Source organism: Pleurodeles waltl, chromosome 7 (genome assembly GCF_031143425.1).
Source record: "Pleurodeles waltl isolate 20211129_DDA chromosome 7, aPleWal1.hap1.20221129, whole genome shotgun sequence".
Classification (NCBI taxonomy): domain Eukaryota; kingdom Metazoa; phylum Chordata; class Amphibia; order Caudata; family Salamandridae; genus Pleurodeles; species Pleurodeles waltl.
In genome coordinates this window covers 692,970,426-692,994,285 of record NC_090446.1, presented here as the reverse complement: position 1 = coordinate 692,994,285, position 23,860 = coordinate 692,970,426, and the positions used below count along the sequence as shown (strand labels likewise).

At 41.9% G+C, this 23,860-nt stretch overlaps 1 protein-coding gene across 3 annotated transcripts in view; it reads right to left on the bottom strand.

Moving 5' to 3' along the window:
• The window catches only part of NR3C1 (nuclear receptor subfamily 3 group C member 1), a 503,133-nt gene that overhangs the window by 108,034 nt on the left and 371,239 nt on the right, over nt 1-23,860 (bottom strand). For all 3 annotated transcript variants that reach the window (XM_069244696.1, XM_069244697.1, XM_069244694.1), the window contains exon 6: nt 23,023-23,167. In XM_069244696.1, coding sequence (XP_069100797.1) covers nt 23,023-23,167 — 145 coding nt within the window. The remainder of the gene's footprint in view (nt 1-23,022; nt 23,168-23,860) is intronic.

Genomic DNA, 23,860 nt, shown 5'->3' with positions numbered 1-23,860 from the left:
AATATGGAGTTCCCGGCTGCCCTCCTCATTCCCAAGCTGCGCAGCTGGAGCAATGTGGGATGGTGGATCAGGCCTGAGCCTATGGGCTGCCCCTGCCCTACCTTTGCATGGCTGGGTGGCTTCCGCCACTGTTCTTGTGAGTAACCTATGAGGCACCCATTATGCGGAGGGGCAGGCAGAGGGGTTGGGCATGTGACCTGTTGTCTCCTCCCTGAATCACCTCTCACTCCTTATGAAGGAGTCACTCCCCACCTGTGCTCAATGGCTGAATTGCTGGGCATATTCTATGGGCCCTAAGTTTAGGTAGTTTGCATTTAACCTTGCTCCCTGCGTGCGACTCACCGCTTGGCGATCACCTGTGACCCTCCTTTGGACTATCAGCATCTCTGCCTGCACCTGATTGGACCCCTGCCTCCAGCCGGCCTCCAGTACATGAGGCAGCCACAAGCATTGCCAATATCATAATATCTGTAGGCCCCCTCCTCTGCAACCATGGGTCGCGGTGACTCCAAACAAAAAAGGACTGACCTTTCACTCAGCATGTGTCCCTCGTAGCCAGCACTCCCCATCAGATACTGAAGACCCTACCCGCTCAGGCTCTACCTCATTGGCCTCTGCTGGCACTTCCGCCTTTACAGCGGTGCTGCAGGCTGGCTTCTAGTCTATTGACACATGTCTGGACTCACTTAATGACCGCTTGGACCGTATGGGAGAGCGCCTTAACTGTCATACCACCCGCTTGGACGGAGCTGAGCAAAGGATATTCAACATAGAAGATGGCACCTCTGACATTGCAAAGCATATTTGGGGAATAGCTGAGAACACCAACACTGGCCCACCCTGATCTCTTTGTCAAAAACTTCTGGTTGACCTCTTTGGTCACCAAGTCTTCACAGACACATTTGTCACTGAGTGGGTCCATCGTTCCTTGGGCCCTCCCCTGCGGTTGGCACCACTCCTCATCTGATTATCGTCTGGCTCCTTAACTATTGCGACTGTGATACAGGCTCTACCTTATCACTTTTCACTGATCTTACGCTGGCTGTGCATGAAGCCTGGTGCAAATTTAATGATTTCAAGGGCACTCTTCGTAAACAAGGCCTGAAGTATAGCGTGCTCTATCCAGCGCACATCCATGTGGAGGTCATTGGTCATCAGCATATCTACAGCAGTCCCCCTGAGATGGCCCAGGTCTGCAAATAACATGCAGGAAGTAACCACTCCTCCAAAGAGACCACTCCTGACCAGCCTCCCGGAGCCACGGACCATATTCTGGCACAGGATCCTCCGGACCAGGCCCCCAATCATTGCCTTCTGTGGTTGGATCTCCTTCAGCTCTTGCATCTCATTGCACTGTTATAATCCTGGAGCACGTCATACTTGCCTTCTTCTATTTTGATGTTGGCTGAACTCTTCAGAAACCTCCACTGTTATTATTCACTTTCTTGTATCACTGATGGGTTTGTGACGTCCACGCTACCCGAGGTGTTGCCATCTCCCTGAGGTGTACAACAACTGTATGTTGTTATGTCCTTTTTTGTTTCTACTTTTTGGAATGCACCAATATGTGGACTTTGGTGTTGGAGGGTGGTTAGGGAGGTTTGCAGTTAGTTCATGTTTGTCTTGTTTTTTTTGCTATTACTCCAATGCATCCATGGGATTTCCGAGATAGGTTCCCTATTATTGCTCCACACCAATTCCATTTCAAACAACCTCGGGATGCCTCTGACTTAACCTTCACATCTCTATCGTGGAATATTCGCAGGATAAATAACCCAAGAAAGGGGAAACTGGTGATATGTTACCTAAACAGGCATGGCGTTAAACTGGCCTTTCACCAGGAGACTCATTTGTCACCAGGTGACAGTTGCTGGTTCGCATCTGCTTGGGACACAATCAATACTTCTTTTACTACAGCACTTATTCCAGCGGGATATGGATCCTGATCCATTAAACGCTCTCTTTCATCTCTCATCATCTTGTTTTGGATGTAGAAGGCAGGTAGCGGGCTCGTTGGCTGGCAAAATAATCCTTGACTAGGTTCTCCCACCGCACTCCGTGAAGCAGTCACTACGCTCCAGCTCAAACCGGGTAAACAAACTATGACAACAAATTCTTGGCCAAAGTTGTGGTGACATGCCTGGCTCTCTCACTAGAACAAATTATTTCCCCACTGCAATCGGGATTTGTCCCACACGCATCCAAAGCTATTAACTTTCGCACCATATTCTCAGTTCTGAATCAAATTTCACCTACTCTTCCCACTGCGGTGGCCCTAATAGATGCTGAGAAAGCCTTTGATTCCCATAAATGGCCCTTCCTAAAATCTACCCTTCTAAAGTTAGACTTACTATTTGATCTCTGCGACCTGTATGCCTCTCTTATGGCTTGACTGTAAGTTACTGGCCAGGTGACTGATGCTTTCACCCATCTCCGGGGCACCTGCCAAGGCTGCTCTCTTTATTATTGCCCTTGACAATCTGATTCGCTATTTACAAAGGCGCCACCTCCACAGAGGGCTTTATTTCAACAAGGGAGCCCTCCTGACATCTATCTATGCAGATGATATTCTTCTATTTGTTCGTGACTGCCCCCTACACATCTTCCACCCATCATTAGGGAAAATATACGCTGTGGGACGTTCTGGGACCTCTCCATTAACTGGAGTAAATCTGAACTTTTTCCGCCGACCAACACCACCCGTCTTTGCTCACTAGAATATGCTCTGCATTGGTGTTCTGACCCCCAGAAATATCTTGGGTGCCTGTTGCCCAGGAATTAGGAGGAGGTGATTTGCTTTAACTACGGCCCTGCAATAGACTGATAAGTCGCTGGATATGTCTCCCACTCTCTATCGCTGGGAGGATAGCCATCAATAAGATGGTGGTTCTTCAATGCTTCTAATATCTATTTCTGAACATCCCGATTGCCCTATTTCCATCTTGTCAAGCCTGCGTTGTCTCCTGAATCGGCTAATTCGGGCAAATCGCTGCCACAGAATTTAATGGGAGACCTTGATCCTCCTGTACACCCAGGGCGGTTTCGGGGTGCTGGACTTCAAGTTATAGTTTTTGGCTGCTCAATGTCATTTTTCTTTCTATCGGTACCATCTTGAGGCCAGGTTTCCCTATCTTAAGCCTGAATGTGACCAAGCACAGCCAACACCTCTAGCCTCACTCCTGCCCCGCGCTTGCCTCGGGAACCCTTTGACATCCATACTCTCTACAACCTGCTGGGTCTGGACCAAACTGTGTAAGTCACTTGGAGTTACCCTTCTATTTTCTCCTCCCATTCCCCCTCAAAAACAACCCTTGGCTCCCCTTACCTCAGGAGACATTGGTGCAGCAAGCGCTCTCTTTCAGTCAATTACATACTATGGGAGATCTCTTCACCAATGGCAAGGATGACCTACAAGTTGTCTTTGAATCTGCAAGGACCCCATGAGCCATTAATAATTTATTAGCTTGCGCCTTCAAAGTACCCTGTGTTAGAAACTACCCACTTAACCTGAAGAAACAGCAGAATTCCTCCCTCTCTCCCTGGCGATTTCATCTGCAGACAGTGCTAGATTGGTCTCCCACCTCTATCACTCCTGTCTGGAGATTAGGCCAGATCACACACTTCTATCACGATTGGCATGGGAACTTGATCTGGGCTACTCCCTCTCGGATAAAACGGGCTTACTGTTTCACACAGACTAAGCGGGTATCCCTAAACAGTTGACAGAAACTCCTGCACTACAAATTTCTACACAGAGCGTACACTACCCTTAATGCACTAGCCCACTATGACCCCTCACCACAATGGCCCCACTGTTTGGCTGATAACGCTGATTTTGCACACCTTACACAGAACTGAAATGTTTCCAGGCCTACTAGATATCCGTATTTGCTCTGATCTCTACCATGCTAGAGCACACTATAGATTTGGATCCCCTAATGGCACTTCTAGGGTATGTTAAACCCTTGTGCCCTGACCTTCGCAGATGCACCCCCATGGCCTGACGTATTTGTCCTCGGCTAGGGTAGTAGTGGGCCACTCACCAAGGCTGATTGGCTGAAGATATGCAGTAATGCGACATGACCAGCGAGCTCTATGCCTCACTTCAGCATCCTACCTCTAGACCGAAAGACATTTCGGCACCCCTCCAAACGCATCACCTGACTCCGGAGACCACTACCGCTTAAGACGCCACTGCCTGGCCCACTAATCTTCTCCCCCCTCACCTTTCTCCTCTTCTCCCATTTCTTTAACATATGCCGCAGATGTACTTATGGATATTGACATTATACTGCTATCTTGGAAACTACTGTTTGCATATGGATGTATTCATTGCTTTAACATATGCCGCAGATGTACTTATGGATATTGACATTATACTGCTATCTTGGAAACTACTGTTTGCATATGGATGTATTCATTGCTTCGCTCCTTTTTTTACGTTTGCTCTATGGCAGCATTGTTCTTTCATATGTAAACTTACTATAAAATTTAAGAAAACTAGGCTGAATTATGGTCAGACACGGATTGAGTTATTTAAGTATATCAGGAAACTGAAACTATGCAAATACCATTCAAACCGACCACTAGTGTGACAAAGATCACAAGTAGGACCCTGGAGTTAGATGGGTAACCTACACGTTTAGGATATTGCATTACTGAAGGAATTAGAAATAATTTGAAGAGAGAACATGGGTGAGGGAGGAGTTATCTTGAAGAACAGCTGATACAAGAGCAAGGACTGGATGTATATGACAGTCATCCCATGCCTTTAAAAATAAAGTCTACATTTGTCCTGGTACTTCCCAGGGACTCTATTGATCTTTTTTCAAATTTAGTTGTGCATGATTTGAAATGTATGCACACCACTGTACAGCAAAATAGGAGGCCTAACAAGAATGTGCAGATGACTAGGTATGGTCAACTAATGCAGAAACTTAGTACAAGGAAAGACGTGGTTGTGCGGCAGGCGGACAAGGGCATGAATAGTGTTCTGTGGTCACTGGAAATGTACACTAGGGAGGTAGTTAGGCAACTGAATGATGAGCAGTGTTATTGTAAAATAGATAAAACTGAAGCGGTAAATATGAGAATAGCATCATGTGGAATTGTCAGAATGGCAAGGGACTGGGCTAATCAGGCAGGAAGAATATCAGTTCTTGAGATCTAAGTTCCCTGTTATGTCAATATTTTACCTTTTACCCAGGATACATAAGAATGCTAATGCACCCTCCAGCGGCTTATTATTTCAGCCACAGCAGGACTCTTTGAAAGTACCTCAAGGTACACTGATTTCATTTTGCAAACCTACGTTGAGAACCTGTCATCCTACATACGGAACACTAGAGATTTTTTGAGGAGGGTGTATGACGTCACATGGTATGACAAGTACGTCCTATCAATGGACGTCACGTCCTTGTACACAAGCATTGCATATAAAGCCAGCCTGAGAGCATAGAATATTTCCTCAGTACCAGCCTGATCTCCATTTATAGGCACACAAAGATGCTGTTTTTAATGGTGCATTGGTGTCTCTACAATATTTTTTTCTTAATTGGTAAGGACACCTCTAAACGGGGGGGGGGGGGGCAGTCATGGACACCTACTTCACCCCCAGCTAGACTAATCAGCATATGGGCTGGTGGGAGGATTAGGTGCTTGCGCATGAGTATGTGCATGAGTGCACAGAGAATAATATCCTATGGACGTGCTTTATTGACAAAGTATTTGTCATTTGGAAAGGTTCAGAACATTCAGCACGATCCTTCATAGAATCTTAATATAAATTTCCAGTTCACATGTAATATTAGCAGGTGCAATTTTTGGACCTTACAGTCTATGTTGAACAAGGCAAAATCCACACTGAAACCTACAATAAACTGACAGTGGGCAATATAACATTGCACGCCTGCAGTTTTCACCCTAATAAGATGAAGCATAGTATTCCCTTTGCTGAAAATCTGCACAAGCACAGAAACTGAAGCAATCAATAACAACTAAAAGAAGCGCAGGATTAACTATTCAGCAGATTTATAGACTGGAGATACAGCGCAAAGTGGTACAGGGAGCAAGGAGTAAAGCCAACAGGAAGCCCAGGGAAGAACTACTGTTCGCCAAGAAAAGGAAAAAGCAAGTAGGAGAATAGGATATACATATGATGAAAGGATTTAGCATACAACATAAGGAAGTGAGGTATATACTTAAACACTGACACTTATTCAAGAGTGATCTGGTAATAGGGAGTGTTTTGCAAGATAAATCTTTCATGACATTTCAAAAAGCTAAATAAATGATACAAAACTTGGTGATTAGCAGTCCGGAAATGGTCAAAATTGGTGGTTGGCTTACTGACAGCCCAGGTTTTAGGAAGTGCCACAAGTGTAAGGCCTGTAGACATGGAGTAAACATTACACAGGTTGTGTCCTGCCTTTCCAGCACTCCTGTGCTGATTAAGAAACCCCTACACTGCAAAAGCGACTTCGCAGTTTATGTGCTAAGGTCTACGTGCCCCAAGATGAATGTAGGGAGCATGATCCTTAAAGTCCATCTGCACATTTTACAGCATATCAGAGCCTTCAGGAATAAGGACCACAGTAATCCTGTTGTGCAATATTTCAAAGAGGTCCACAGTAGCAGAGAGGAAGACCAGAGTTATTTTGCCCTTGACACAGTCCCTAACAGAATGATGGGTGGTCAAAGAAAACAACGACTAAGGAGACTGGGGTCACGGTATATTCTCCAACACTAAGTCACCATTGAGGTTGAATACGAAAGAGGACTTGTTTGTTCATCTGTAGACACATAGTAAGTTGGAGAGAAGATGTTCTCACTGATCTGTTCAAGAGTTTTAAGACATGTAGACAACTTATGTAGTCATGTCACGGTTGAAGGGCTCACAAAGAAGGGGCCCTTACACATAGATATTTTATGAGATGTTCACATTTTCACTTGACACAATTCACAGGAGTTGTTTTTTATCAGAAGACAACAATGGCTTTGCGCACATCACATATCAACAATATTTTTTAGATAAGCACAGACATGAAACTGCAATGGCACCTAACTTTAGGACAGGGAATGATGAAATTGATACATAAATTCTAGCAATAAGAGTGTAAGAGATTGGGAGGTCAGTCCAACAGGGCCTCATATGCTTTTGACAGGTTTGTCTATTGACATATGCTTCCCAACAAAGCTGAATTTGAAAATATGACATATATATTGCTTTTCATTCATCTACATGCAAGGTGTTTTGTATGCTTATCACGTAGATGGAATTACTTTGCATGCTTTGCACAGTAAATTCGTTTAAGTTTATTTAAAATGCTGCTATTTATTGTTTTGTTTGACAGTTTTTATGTTGCCAATTGTTGATCATTCCCCATAATGAATAGGGGTCTTTCACTGATTTTAAATGATTCATATGGTACAATGGGCCACTACGTCTTACTGTACTGAGATTTTTACTCCTGTGAGTCTTTCTATTGTTCCTATTAGGTCCCATATGCACATGTTACTTTGGTATTCATGTTATGATGTAAATAGAGATCACAAGATGCCGATTGTTGTTGTGGGAAAGGCCGTCTCTACGCGAAACGCGTTAACTACTACGAAGTCATGCGCTAGCAATAAACTGCTCATGCATTGTGAACCTCAGCTGTGTCAGAGCCCGTTTTTTGATTGTCGAGACGGGTTGACGGGAGAAAAAAATAAAATAAAATATATATATATATATACACACACACACACACACACACACATTAGTGGTGGTCATCACAAGGTAGTTATAGAAAAAGCCTATATCTTTGGCACCGTTTGATGAATCTTGAAACAATATTCCTAAAACAAGTGCCCCAGTGTTTGTTGATGGGTACTGAAAGTGATCCGTCAAGCGGGGACCGAGAAAAGGGGAGGGGGGAGTTGTGTTTTCCATGTTAATTCCTATAGGACCTTTAGACACAACTACAGCCTGAACCACTGGGCAGAATTACATCAAATTTGGCAGAAATCTAGCTTTCGGTACACAGATTACGATTTCACTTATTTGGTGTAAATTTGTTCAGTAGTTTTTTGAGAAATTTAAGGAAATTCAAATGTGTATATCTCTGGCTGCATTTTTTTTTTTCAAAAACATTTTTACTGAAACTTTGCAGCAAAATATCAAAAAAACAAAAATCAAGTGCGGGCACCCATGCTTTTTTTTTTTAAAGCCCCTGGATGGACCAGGTCCTGGGAGCATAGTAAAAAGTAAGGAGGGAGGTGCACGGGGCCATATCCTCAGAGCTTATTTTTCATTTAATGTGGTGGGGACGCATACCTTCACCCCTGCAGCCTTGGAGACCGCCACCTCCCTGTGGCAAACATAGGGAAAAAAGCACCCCTTTCAGGCCCTGCAGCCCCGGGGCTAAATTCACAGTTGGAGGGGGGATGCGTGGCCCCCCCTCAGGAGCCAATGACAGCCCTGGGGACCACCAACTCCCAGGGCCAGCTCCTGTTATGTCCCTGACAGCTCCCACTAAGCAAAAGCAATCAAAGTCTGCTTTCTACAAGTGAGAGCTGTCAAACAGCTATCACTCACAGAAAGTGGAGTTTTAATCTGCCTTCCCTACAAGCACATATATGCGTGCAGGGAAGACAGATGAAAAGATTGCTTCTGCTTCTATTAAAAGTAGTGTACAGTAGCAGTGCGTAGACTAATGTGTCTTACAGAGGACTGGGGTAGAGTAGAATAGCATACAATGGAGTGGCACAGAGTGTGGTAGAGTGGAACAGTAGAGAGTGGAGTGGCACAAAGTGGAGTTGCGCACAGCGGATTTGCACAGTGTAGCAGTGTACAGTTGAGTGGCATACAGTGGAATATCAGAGTGTAGTGGTGTACATTTAAGTGGCATACAGTGGAATGGTGTAGAGCAGAATAACGTGCAAATGAGTGGTATACATTGGAGTATCGTACAGTGGAGTGGTATACAGTGGAATAACGTAGAGTGGCTTAGAGAGGAAAAGTGTAGACTGGAGTGGCGTAGAGTGGCACAGCATAGAGTGGAGTGCCATAAAGTGGAGTTATGTACCATGAAATGGCATAGCGTTCTGTGACGTTGAGTGACATACAATGGGGTGAAAGAGGACTGCGAATAGTGAAGTGGTGTAAAGAGTGTAAAAGAGCACAGTGGATTGGAGTGGAGTAGCATACAGTGGAGCGATCTACACTGACAGCGCAGAGTGGAACAGTGTAGAGTGTAGTACTGTAGAATGGAGTTGCATACAGTGGAGTAGCGTAGAGTGGAGAGCATACAGTTGAGTGTCATAGACTAGAGTATCATAGAATGGAGTGAAGTAGAGTGCAACAATGTACAGTGGAGTGGTGTAGAGTGGGAATGGTGTTACAGAGGATTAGTGCAGAGTGGAGTGGCATATAGTGTAGTGACAGAGTGGAGTGGTGTACAGTGTTAAAGTGTAGAGTGGAGTGGCATAGAAAGGAGTGTGGGACTTGCAACAGGTGTAGCGTGAATGGGTGAATAGATGTATATGTAATGTTTCAGAAATATAGATTATGAGTTGTGAATGCTAATTTTTGGTGGTAAGTAGAAATAATGTAGGTAGTGTGAAAGTTATAAGTGTTAAAATACTCAGTAATATATATTGCCAGAGTATACCACAGTAACTGTGGTATACTGCAGTACATACCGATATGAAGGCAGTATCTGATTGGCTAATGGCTGTCTTTAGAAAACGTAAAAGGCAGCCATGTTGTTTTCAGCACATTTTCGCTGCGTTCAGGCCTTATATATAGGTATTAGGTTTTAGAGTGATTTACTACCTATTACCACTTTATAAAACTGATATTAGTTAGAGAAATATTAATTTAATTTTCGATATATATGTTTCCAGCAGTTTAGGGAGAACTTTGTTTTAAAAAAAAAAAACATTAAGAGCGCAGTAATTTTTAAGTATTACCATGGTACTCCCTCCATTTTTTGTTAAGATTTAAATATGTTAAAAATTTAAAATACACTGTAGTACACTATTTTGTAATATAAGGTGTAGTGCAGTGTATTTTAAATGTTTAACATTTATTATTTCAACATTTATATTTATGTACTATGGTACTTCGTACATTTTCTAAACATATACAAACTTTTAATATTTTCCCTACCCATTACTCATTACTACTTTAATAAAGTAAATAGTAAATAAATAAATAATAAAGGTAGGTGAAAAATACCAAACCTAATACTTACCTATATCGAAAGGTGAAACACAGAACACTGCCAAAGTGTATCTAAAAACAACATGGCTGCCTTTTCCTTTTGTAAAAGCAGTGAGTAGCCAATCACATAATGCCTTGTCATTGCTAGGTACTGCAGTCCTTCTGAGAAATACTGCAAATTTTGCATAAGTAATTCAGAACAGATATCACTAAGTTTACATGGCTTAAAACTTAAAACAAAGTTACCCTACTTTCCTGTAGTACCAAAAAGGATCATCTGCACACCATAATTTGTAATCCTGTCAAATTTTATGGACAAGTATTTGGCTACTACATGTGAGTACAAAGTCTATAGAAAAATGCATTGGTAACCAAACGAGTTTTGAGACACCGCTTACCCTTTTATCTTTGCACCCCTTAACCAATCACTGCAAACTTTTCCATCAGCCGCCAATGTAGAAAAAGGAATAGGTCTGCAACATTTCCTGGAGATGCATGAAATGAGCACAGCTATACAGCTAAATCCAAGGAATTCCTATCTTTGGCAATTACATATATATATATTATAGTTAGTGAAAACTGTTGGTGCCGATGCGGCCTCGCCATTGAAGGAAAATTCAGTGGCATTTGGGGTCCGGATGCGAACTTTAATTAATATGTTAAGAACTGTGCATAGCTGGTACTTTAAGTCACGTTACAAATGAAAAACGAATTAGTAACAAATGAAATAATCTCTGAGTCTGGGGAATGATGTGAATAATATTTGTAATGGCACGAAGCACCACAAATAATGAACACTAAGAAATACTAATTTATCTACTACTGAATGAAAGAGCAAGAATCGTGCCAAAAAACGCTAAATTGAAGTCAGCAGGCTCAGGTGTGAATTAGTGACTTAACTACCAATCCCAGAATCCAGTAGAAAATCCCCTAATGTGAAGATGGTGGGCTAGCAGCAGACAAAACCACTTGAAAAAGACAGATTGTCGAAACGCGTTGTGGAGTCTGATGGAATTCTAAATTGCACGTTAATAAAGAAGTTGGATGACTTAGCCTCCGGGAGTGCAGTGCTCTTTTGTTGTTCGATATATATATATATATATATATATATATATATTTTCTTCACTTTAAAAAGCCAAAAGTTAAAGAAATTAGGTTCTGAATTTACTTGCATAAAACAAAAGAAATTCAGCAGTTATTGAGTTATTTCAAGTAACTATAACTTGTGCCCTAAGGTAACTATAACTCCCGCCCCCCACCATGCACAGTTTTTTATTGATGTTATAAAAGTTGCCATGGATGCTCTAACATCTGGGGTGATTAGCAGTGCATAGTGAGGGTGCGGTATACATTAGGAAAGTGCCCCGTTTGGACATGGTCACTCCCACTTTTTGGTCAATGGTACTAAGGTTTTCTGACTGAGTTGCACGGGTCTCTGCCAAACAGGTGACCAGTGCTCTTTCCCAAAAACAAGGTAAAATGCGTACAGCTGGGACACACTCCTGTAACTCCAAGTTTCTAGTAATTGGTACCCCTCATAGCTAGGGTCTGGGTACTGAAGAGTGTTCCTAAGGGCTGCAGCATGGATTCTGCCACCCTCAGGGACACCCCCTAAACAAGTAGTACATAGCTGCCATTGCAGACTGCGTCGTGCAAACCAATCGAAAATACGACATGGCACACCCCTTGTGCGCTATGCCCTACTCACTGCATCTGAATATATGCAAATCACCCTTACAGCAGGCCTTAGGGCCCCAAGTCAGGGTGCACATTTGTAGTGACAACATATCTGCATAAGCTGATTGCTTCTGTGATATCTAGCTCCATTACTTGATACTGCAATTGAACAGGGAAGCCATCTTAAGGTATGTACTGGACACTCGTCATTACAAGTTCCCCAGGTACTTACTGGCTTCAGTGAAACCTATGGTGTTTGGTATCAAACACCTCATCTTAATAAATCCAGGATGAGACAGCCTTGGATTTATTATAATGTGCACCCAGAGAGCCCCCTGAAACCTACTAGCCTCTTAGTGTGCTGGCCGACTGGTACCAACCAGCCTCCCACCACAATCATGTTTCTGACCACCAGGAGGTGAAAGCCCGCTTTCTCAGAGGCCATAAACAATGCCTGCCTCAGAAGATAGTATTATCACCTGCTCCATCAGGATGGCTAGTGAATCTCCATACCAATGCCAGGGACTTCAAATACCCTGCTGCCTTTAGTATGCTACCCCGGCTTCCCCAGACCTGGGAATTGCCAAACCCTGCTCTGAGGCCCACTTGGCACCATGACAGGTGAGAAAATTAGTTATGAATTAGGAGTGTTCCACCTTTAGGCTTACGACACACCCGGAGTGGGGAGCTACCCAAAGTGGACACTCAAGGAAAGGTTCTACCATTTTGACTCTGGTGGAACTAGGAAATCTGGGCAGGGTTTTGCCCACTTCCCACAGGAAGTTGTCATATAGGGGGTGTAGTCACCCCAAGGGAAAGTAGCCATTGGCTACTACCGTACACTCCCCTAAATGCCCCTAAATTGAGAACTTAGGTGGCCCCCTGACAACTGAAGAACAGATTTGTCTGACAAAAGAAGGAGGAGGACCAAGAAGGGCTGAAGAAGTGAGCACTGTGAACTGCTGGTGGACTTTGGTGCAAAACCCTACCTGCTCCTGTCCAGTTGTGGCAAACCGATTGGTCCGGCAACTGCGCATCCTCCAAAATCCTCAAAGGGCCTCTAGCATTTCACCAAGCCATCAGAATTTCTAAGTGGGGAAGCCACTTTCCTGCTTTGTGCAGGCACCAACTGCAACATCTGGATTCACTGTTCTGCTCACCATCGGGTCCAGGAGGAGGGCACCGTGCCTTAAGAAACCAAACTAGTTTTCCCACCAAGTGAGAAGACACCGGGACCAACTGGAGCCACCCTGCACCAATATCCATGGTACCAGACCCCTTACACCAACCAAATTTGTTTGAAGTCCAATCCGTATTACAGAACCGCATCTGAAGACCAAACATTGAGGGACATCAGCATCGATGAGGACATCGCCAAGAGTACTCCAGCTCCCCTGTGTTGTCTCTCTTCTTGCAGGTCCACAAAAGAACAGTGGGCGAGTTGACAAAGGAACACAGACCATAATGACCCGTTGAACCTGAGCTCCCCGGTCCATGACATCTGACGGTGTTCCCTTGGCCCTCAGAACCCCCACCAACTGAGCCCCCGTTGGGAGCTCCCGGACTTGTTCCCAAGTTTCCCCCTGCAGTCTCTTTGTAGGTGGTCCCCCTCATCGCCAACAGAGCAGTGCACAAGACATGCGACTCGACTAGCACCACTGCACTCGGACGCCCAAGGGGAGGTAAAACTGTATCTCTGGTCTTGCCTGTGACTTTGCACACTACAATCCACGGGGGACCCCAAGAACTGTTTGCAGGACCCCTTGCAGTAAAAGTACTTTGAAACCTTTACAGCACAAAAGTGGACTTGAGCAAAAGTGTTACTTACTTGCTAATTCGTTACAACTGCAACAGTGACCATCTTCTTTGACGTTTTCTGGTATTGAAACATTATACATTATAATAAAGTAACTATTTTTCTAAACATTGGTCTTGAGTTCCTTCTTGAGTGTGTCTCATTTATTGGCTCCGTGTGTTCAACAAATGCTTAGCCCTACCCTCTTAACCGCTCTCAGCCACAACCACTAAAACGAGCTTTTGGGATTTTTACTTTTCTACACACATACACATACACACACACACAAACAAACAAAATGATCAGCCACCACCGTGCCAGTGCCAGCTGTGAGACCCGGTCCTACATGTCCAACAAAGATTCCAATTAAGTAGCGGCACTCCTCTGTGGTGACACACCAATTTTACTGAGGTGAAACATGTCGCATTTGGGCCTCACAGAAGCCTTTGTCTAGTCCTGGACAAAGGCTTCTGTTAAGACTGAATGTGTTGCGTTCTTTCGTTGCAATAAAATGAGTGTGTCACCACATAGGAATGCTGACACTTCATTAATCTTTACTGGACATTATATAACAAAATATTTTTTTTAAATGAAGCTGTGGACTGCAGAGTACACATTAAGCCAGTTGAGATGAGAGGCAGGCTTGGCCCCCGGTAGAGTCATGAAGGAACCGAAATAGGAGGCTTTAGCGTGCCTACATAAAGATCAAAAACTTTAGGAGGCATGGATGGACTGCAGGGGGTACAAGACTACTAAAGTTTCAGAACAATATTACTAAAGAGTAGAGAAGGGAAACTGGATATTCTAATAAGTAACCAGAGCCATAGTTAAGACAGTGATAAATATAGATGTGCAGATTATATACAGCACACCTGTTGGAGATGCTGTCTTTGTTAAAAACAAATAGAATATTTATATTTAAAAGGTATATGGATAAACTTGCATAAATTTAAATAAATACAATAGCTCCAGAGAATGTGTCACAACTTTCATTTTTTGCCGAATGTACAAAAAGAGGACAATCTGGTCCCCTATGCCGCATAATCTTACTTGTTTTGATTATTAAACTTGTCAAGTGGTCTCAGTGCTAACATTATGATGACGAAATCCATATTTCACATGCAGCTATTAAATATTTCCCGTATTTCACTGTTGTGAATTATTATACCACAGCATCCAAACATGTAATGTGTGAGGTTGGGTGTGTATGCCATTGAAAACTTACCTACAAAGCTACTCTCAATGTAGTGACTCCAGATGTAATATTAGGTAATAAAATCATATTTTATCATCAATGTTATTTTCAAATGCTTTCTCAAATAAATTTAAAGCATGTAACAAAGGCCCAGGTGTATTAGGCTTTTTTTCGGTCGCATACGGCTTGATTCGCAGAATTAGGCCTTTTGTGATTTAAAAAATATTTATTGGTATGCATGAAACCCAAACTGTGATTCAGTTACATGTTACGGAACTGAAATGTGGGTTTGCCGGCAAATATCGATCTTTTACCTAAACTCCACTCCATATCCTTGTGGGCTCATATGGCTTGATTCACAGACATATGCAATTTGCAAACTGCGATTTGGTAAAACGTTACCGAACCTGGCTGCTGAATACTGATTAGATATTTGGAAGGGGCATCCCTTCCCAATACTGAATTTGAGTGGTACGTGTTAATGTTTTGCGACTGAATACCAGTCGCGAAACATTCATAATTTCCCGAATAAAAATATGTTGCTGTAACCTATTTGCAGGGATACCCTAGGGAGCACTTTGCGAATGTAAAGAAAAGCTTGTTTAAGAGGATGCAGTGTCCAGGGGACCACTTTCCCTAATAAAAAAAAAGAAAAAAAAAAAAGAAACTTGTCTTTTTAAACATACTACCCTTTCCTTTAAGTGAAATAGTCTGCATTTAACAAAAAGGCTGCTTAATTAACAAGCATTTACAATGCAAGGGGTCTCGCGTTTGCTCATGTTAGAGCTGATCGCGTTGTAAACTCCTAACCCGACTTTTCACCTATCGGGCAAAAGTGCATTTATGTACATAACCCGAAAAAGTGAAAATAACTATGTAAAGCGCTCGACTTCTGCCAAGCGAGATCGCACTCGTAAATTTGAGAAAAAGAAGTCCACGAGCCCGATGGAAAACAGCGAGCCTCGCATGTTTTCTGTACTTGGTCGCTGCGCTCAAGGAGGGCTAGCCACCGGAAAAGGCATGACGTATGCGTGCCTTCCACTAATGAAAGCAAGCAGATTTTATTAGCTAAACCCACGAACCAATAAAAAACACTGACGTGAAGTTGACAGGGCTCCGAGCCCTTTTCTAAATACTAAAGCGTCTCGCTGTGATACCATGCGCGAGCGCATGCAACGCACGCTCGACCCTAAAAAGGAATCAAAGACTTGATGGGCCGGCTTACCCAAGTAGGTCACCATCCATGTTATGACAAAGATTCCTCATAGTACACAAATACTTCATGAGATAGGTCGATTTGTGACACACAAGGAATCGCTAGATTAAAATGAAAACTTTCATACATTAAAATTGATATTTCCTAATTGGGTTTCAATAAAAATCTCAATTTCAAAATTGCAATTACCAATCTCGATATATATGTCCCAAAATGTTATGGTAATGCCTCCTGAACCAGGAAGCTTGCATTTTGATCAAGATAGAATGTTGTGATTTTAGATAAACCATGTTACCGCTTTGTAAACTTCAAGACGTTCCAGATACGAAATAACTCCCAGGGGGTCTGCAAAGCCTTCTCAGGGAGTGAGCGACTAGTTAGAAAAAAAAAATATTAACAAATTAAGACACAGTAATTAATAAAGAAGCAAATGTGAAAGTGGAGGCTAAAAATTAAGTTAGTATGATGGGTGGCCTCGACTGAGTTTATGTTCCCATTAAATTACAATATAGATTTTTTTTTATATTTGTGAATTAAATACAGATTTTCATCATTTCTATGTCTGTTCGATGAATCTGTGTTTCTGTATTTTTTGTGTATTGATTTGCAGTTCAACTGATCGAAAATGCTTAGGCCGGGTCCCGGGCTTCTAACAGTGACTAAGGGGAAGTCCCCGAATTCCTATAATGATTCAGTGGGGTTTCTGGGTTACAGTAGTAATTAAGTGGGGGTCCACTGAAGTCAAAAAATTAAGCACCACTGCACTATACCATTCAGAAGAATAAAGCAAGTGGCTCTTTTATTCTCTTAAAATGCAGTCATCAAAGTAAAGAGTCAGGATTGAAAAAAATAATTGAGACGAGACATGAAATAAGCAGTATGCGACTACACTGAAGTTGGTTGAGCTGTTGCATTAAGTGTATCTATGGACTTTAATTCAGAGTGTGATTTATCTAAAGAAATGATTGAAGTGGACCAGAAAATAAAAGATGCACACCTCTGAGGACCACTAAGAGCCCAAGCCTTGGTAGACAATGCCAACTGTCTCTGGTCTTGCTCAACAGTGTAAAGTTCTAGATTTGAAGCAACTACCTGAGTGCGGAAAATGTTCCCCCACAGCCATCACAGTGTGCCCATCTTGCAAAGCTATTTGGAAATGCAAGATCAACTTAGGAGCAAAGACATACCTATTTGTCAGAGTATCATCCTAAACTAAATTAATAAAACCAGGATTTACTATTGTTCTCTGGCAAATAGAATTTTCAAATCAGAATTGCTACCAGTACAGTTGAATTTCTGCATTCTCAAATATAGGGCTAGGCGTAGGGTTGTGTGCATTGCAAAGAGACCATATATGCAAAAGTAGGTGAACACCAATAAACTTCTGGTTAGCTGCGCCATTGTAAACACCTAGGTTTGTGGATAATCACATAGCAACAGCATAAAGCTTCTTGTCCAGGGCTCAAAAAAACACACACCTACAAGAACTCCTTTCAAGCACAGAAGTGGATTTCCAAGATGGAAACTAAGACAATATATTACCCATGGCAAAACAAAACAAGGTTAAATAACCATTGTTTAGAGTTCTCTAAGCTCCTTTTAAAGTCCACATGCATAGGTTTGAATGCTCTGTTTAAATTCCACAATCATAGGTTTTAATTATGCGTATACCAGAAAAGTGGTGTCATAACATTCTATGAACGTTCCATAAAAGGTAAAATCTTCCTCTAAACATGAGTAAGCCTCCTGGAGCAAATTTCCAACTTCACTTCCTCAATTTTGTGACTATTACCCAAAATACATCATGCAAAAATATAGAAAACAGGCATGAAAGCTTCAATTTCCATCCTTAGGTGGTGGATTTGTATCTAAACACAGGAAGCAACATACACTGTTTGGACAATACTCTAACTGACATACACGTGGCATCTTTCCTTTACGGCACACGAGCCAAAAGAGAAAATTTGATTCCTAAGGCATTCTCCTGAATTCAAACTAGTGTTCCTCTTACTAAATACTACAGCACATAGAACTTGGCCCATTTTTAATTTTATTAAAAAGGGGTAAACTTCTTCGTTCAGTACATGTTTAGTCAAGAAATAGGAAAGACTTTAAAAAAAACGACTGATCAAACAAACATATGACTAAGAATGCTCATTTAAAATACAACCACATTATCAAAATCCAGTTTTAGGAGTAAAACCCCTGACTGAACGGTGTCATTTTATCAGCAGTAAATTTGTATACATCATCACTGATACTGCAGGAACCTTGTGAACAATATAACAATCAAGCTTTAAAAGGTAAATATTAAAATGAGTGGGCATTGGTTCATTTTAATCCACTTTAACACAGCCAAGATTTGATTTTAACTTGGGCTTATTTTCTCCAACTAACTCCTTAAGATTAACACTGAGGGGTGAAATTCATAGTGGGACAAGGGGTATTTTACAACACAAACCTATCACGCGTACTGAATGATTCCACCCCGGCCAGTTTTACAGGCTGTGACAGAAGAGCAGGATTAAACAAGGAATAAACACACCCAAGGGTCGCTGCTTAATCATACAAGCATGTTTTCATCCAAGACCAATTCTAAGAAGATAAGGAAATACGATGCCAGGGATGGCTGCCTCAACTTCATGTAGAAAGCCCAATAGGATCAGGCCGTTCCATTGTTGGTGGTGCACTGTACGGAACAACAGGACAAACTCTAGGGTGCACAAAGAAAATGAAGCACCTCACAACTGGAAAACATGTAAAAATGTAATCAGATGTATGCAAGAGGTGCCACATTTGAGTTAGGCGCCCAATTATTGTGGGTAGATGCATACAATCACTTATAAGAAATGGTAATCACATCCATGGTATCTAACTGACCAGACCAAAATGTAAAAGAAAGATGTAATAAAATAAGAAATAAAAGGAAAATGTGTGGAGAAATAGAGTGTTTTGAGGTGCTTCTTGAAAGACTAAGAAAAAAATATGGTCTGGGCTGCATGACATATGATACCTTGCTGGCAAGCCGAGGGCATTGCTCCACTTGTGTGACTGTTTAGAATCTATTTAAAGGGGGGGCGCGGGCCCTTGCATGCTGTATGGAAGGCGTTCCACATTCCAAGTGGAATGTGGAATGCGGGGGAAACGAAGGGAAGGCTGGGGTTGGTTGGAAGGGCAGTTATGTTGTAGACGCGGACGAGGGGGGGTAATAAACTATAGACCTCTTACCTGGTGTCGTCTTCCTTTCAGGGGGTCTGTATCCAAAAACCTCACTGCCCACCCTAACGCATTTCAAACAGCAAAAATGCTATTTAAGATGGATAACACAATGTGTACACAAGACCACTAGAATCTGGAGTCATTGTTTTCATGAACAAAAATCACGTTTTTTACCTGAGCATTGTCATCTTCACCACGTACTTGCCTAAAATCTATTATGTTCTATCATAAAGCAGAACCATAAATCCCGGCACTAACCACCAAGCTCTGCAAGACTAGAGAGATCTCCAAGAAATTTTTGAGTGTAGTCAACAATTCTTACCTCTGTGTCCTGGTGAACATTTTAAGTGACGGTTGAAGATTTAAAGAGTAAAATAACTTTTGACTGACTAATTTATTTTCTATCACATATATAGCCAACAGTATGGTTTTTAAACTGATGATCGCCACGATCAGACTATCTTCTACAAACAATTTGAAGGAACAACAAAAATAAGTAGATTGATTTGGTAACTAAGAAAACAAGAGCAACTGTGTTTCCTTCGTTCTACCAGCGCCAAAAATTCGAGAATCAGATGTGTCCACTACTTCCATTGGGCTGTGTGCTGTAGTAATGACGCAAAGACAATATGACCACTTAATCAGCCAACGTAAAACACCTGCCAAATGTATGTCCAATCATTCCGAAGAGGGAGAAGATATTGGTTGCTTCTGTAATGGGGGCGTTACACCTGAAGCAGCAGAGGAAGTGGCAGCTCTTCTTGGCTGGCACTGTAAAGCAGTAATCGCAGACTGCATGATTTTGCCGGCTTTCATCCAGTGTGTGGCACACTTCTACATATTCACGCAACATGATCTTCGTGCGAACAATGGTTGGTTTCAGGCATGGTAAAATCCTTAGAAATTCTTTGGAGCTCCTGCCAAAGCAGAGTGCACTAAACAGCCTTGCACCAGTAGTGGTGAGGAACAAAGGAATGGTATTTCAAAAGGAATTTTAAAAAGATGCGACAAATTATGGTGGTTAAATTAATGAGTGATTTATGCCCATCATTACTATGTTTCCGAAGTACTTTTTGCATCTGGATGCTGTTGTCTGTTCTCATAATGGTACGGGATGGGGTGGTTGGACTTTTTCCCCTGTGCTAAAAGCTTTTTCCCCTAGCAAATCTGAGGATGACGCATGCCCCTTTCCATCCTGAAAGTAAATCTCTAAACACTTCCAGAGTTGAAAATAGCTGGAAAGTTGTTTGGGAGTGCCCACAAAGGAACATCTTTGTCAGCGTTCCTAAACTTCCAAGGCAAACACCTACTTCTCATTCCTTGAGCAGATTTCCTACTGTGATTTCCCATCACTAGTGGAGGTGAACTCCTCTTCAGTAAATGTATTTATGCCCACCCATCAGGAATCTCTTACATTTACTGTTGAAAATACCTTTATAAATAGGATCCCCAGTGCCTAAAATATACAATATTTTCCCTAATGCAAAGTGCTGAATAACTACTTCAAAAACAAAAAACCAGCATCAAGTTAATGAAATACAGAAAGACTTTGAGGGGGCAGCGATGCTCTTACTGGTTATCGGACTGTTGATGGCTGGGCGGTCGGACTGCAATATGGAGCAGTGGCTCAGTTGGAAAGACTGGGGCGCTGAGGTTATAAATGAGGCTGAGTCTGGGGAAAGGACAACATTGCTGGCTCCCCTCCCTTCTCTTCCCTTGCTGTGAACCATGGGAGTCTACAGAACACTGCCTGGTACTGAGGCGTACCGAAGTAACCCTGCTGCATACTTATATGATTGGCACTTTGCCGTGTATGTTCAAACAACTATCAATAAAAATCATTTATAAAAAAATACAGCAAGATTCAACCCATCAGAACATCCCACTTCTGTGTGAATCAGTGGTCGAAGTGGGCAGGATCGCAGGGGCAGAACGTGCCCATACTTTTATGATTCATGAAACACCGTTCCCGGTTAATTCTGACACATTAAATGCCTCATCCAAGTGTCATTGAGTGAGTCTCAAGTAAACGAAGCCGGGCAGACAGCTAAACAAGCCTTCCTGTCAGGGTGCCTGCTGGCTTGGGAGAAATGCAAATGTGTGGTACCAGTTAATCTGTAGATTAAAAGGATGCTTTGCAGCCGGTAGCTGCTTTAATTGACATAATCATACAAAGCTTTGTGATGACAAAGATATATTGTTTTGAGCGGTAGTGCAAAGAGTTAACAACTGGTCTATGAAGAGCAAGCTTTAACTGTAATTGTATTTATATCATGCAGTGTTGAAGGGACAGTAATGTGAAAAAGAATTGCATTAGGTACACTGAATATTCCTCAAATCTATGTTTTGGAAGCATCAATTTATCTTAAACATTTTGCAATTTTTGTAGCAGTGAATTATACTGTGCGTAATGCAAGTTTAAAATAAAGAATTCCATTTTCACAGTGCTTTCTGTCACAGTCTGTGACCTCGTAGCACTAAAAACACGTCACTTTTCTTCAATGCACCAAGAGTTATTTCTGTGGGTCTCTGGTTACACACAGACCTCTGCAGTACACTGATTGAGGTTTCATAATGTACTATATTGTATTTCGCAATTAGTAACAACTTTTGAAATTTATTTTTCATTTAAGCTGCATGTTAGTTTATAAGTAGCTACCAGACGGTGAAAGACCAAAAGAACTTAGAGAATATATTTTGTTAGCCACACCTTGGACACCGCCCCCACTTTCACTGACCCCACTGCAATCAACATCAAAGTTCCCATACCTTTTTTTAAATGCACTTTGGCTCGTTACTTCTAACGTTCCCGTTGTTTGCAGTTGGGCTTCACAAGTCTGTATGCCATGAACCAAATAAAAGGTACTTACTTTCTCAGCCTCAGAAGGTTGAAAGGCTCAGTTAAAGTGGGCAGAACTGAAATCTGTGGAATACTTTGTTAAGTGGTCATAACCCAATTATCCAACTTTCCCAGTAATTTAAGAGGGTGAGCGCATTCAACCTAACAAAGTGTTCTGGTACAGGGTCTTGAGATGGCTGCAGTACAAAAGAAATACATACAAAACCCTCATGTGAGCTAAGAGCAGACTTCATGTAAAAAAAGCGCCACGGGCAAAACAAATGACAGACAGCATGTGCGCTATACAAAAGCCAATAACACAAAATGTTCTGCATACTTTTATAACCATCGCAAAACAATGGGAGTATAGTGCTGCAAAACTTCAATACCGATTGCTGTCGAAGAACGCTGAACACAATACCCCAAGCACCTGAGCAGTTAAAACACCAAGCACGGGCATTATTCAAACTGGACTGAGTAGCCACTAGTGCTGCTATGTCCCCTAGCTATTTTTGAACCACGAATTTATTCATATGCAGTTTACTACATTCACCGCATTTAACAATTAACAAAATACTATGTTTTCCAATAAATTGAAAGATTATGATGGAAAAACGTGTTATGGCAAATTTCTCCATTGTGTTTAATAAATATATTTTTAGTAAAGTGTTGCATCCTACATCAATAGGACGGAGGATCTGAGAGGCCTGGGTGATAACCTTCAAACAATTGTTTGCTTTCCAAATATTTGAGGGTTTGGTGTAGGAAAAAAGGTTAAATTATTTCGCCAATAGATTAAATACTGCAGGAGGGCATGCACACATAAGAGACATACACATAACAGTGGCCTTCTCCAGGAGATCATTGCACTCACTTATTGATGATCAAATCCGGGGCGAAGCACAACATGCTTCCATTTGCTTGCTTGTAAGATCTCCAGCCAAGAGCAAAAACCATCAGGAACATCCAAGAGTACTGGAGAAGAGTCATTTGGTCATCCAGGTGCAAGTTTCTAAAACCTGATGAGAAGCCAGTAATTAGAAGACTGGCAATGAAACAGCAATATTTTTTAACAACAAAAATCACCACCACCATTCAATGAGAGCTCCGCCTGCAACTGCTTCTTTTTTACGTCAATGCCTGCTATCTGGTTTGCTAACAATATCTTCAAGACATTCTTAAAGATCCATGGGAATGCATTCCGCCCATTGTTTACCATTAGCTTTGTGTTTCTAATTCAAATTTGCTTGCTTTCTATTTGCTGGCTTTATTGGTTTTAGGCTGTCCAGCTTGTGCTCGTCCCTCCAGCATAGCCTATTTACTGTATTCTTACACAAGTGCAGCCCTTCTGCAAACAGGCCTTCAGATCTTGTTCTTATCTTGTCACATTCAGTGTGCATTCAAAGACAGGGATCAAATGTCAGGCTCTTTCTTGCAAGGGAGCTTGATGTTTACTTTTCATTCTCTAATTTAAAAGTAAGAGGATTTATGTGACAATCTTGTGAAAGCAAAGGATTTTGTTCTGGCACACAAAATTAAAATGTCTGTACATTAATTGTGAAGATAGAGTAGAATTAGGAAAGTACAAATGAAGCATTTTCTTTGTAATTTTGAAGGGTGGTGGAACATTTTAATATGATCAAAACAATCCTGTACACCAGGTGGTGACATTTCCACACATCATAGGTTATACCCTGTATACTTTTATCAGT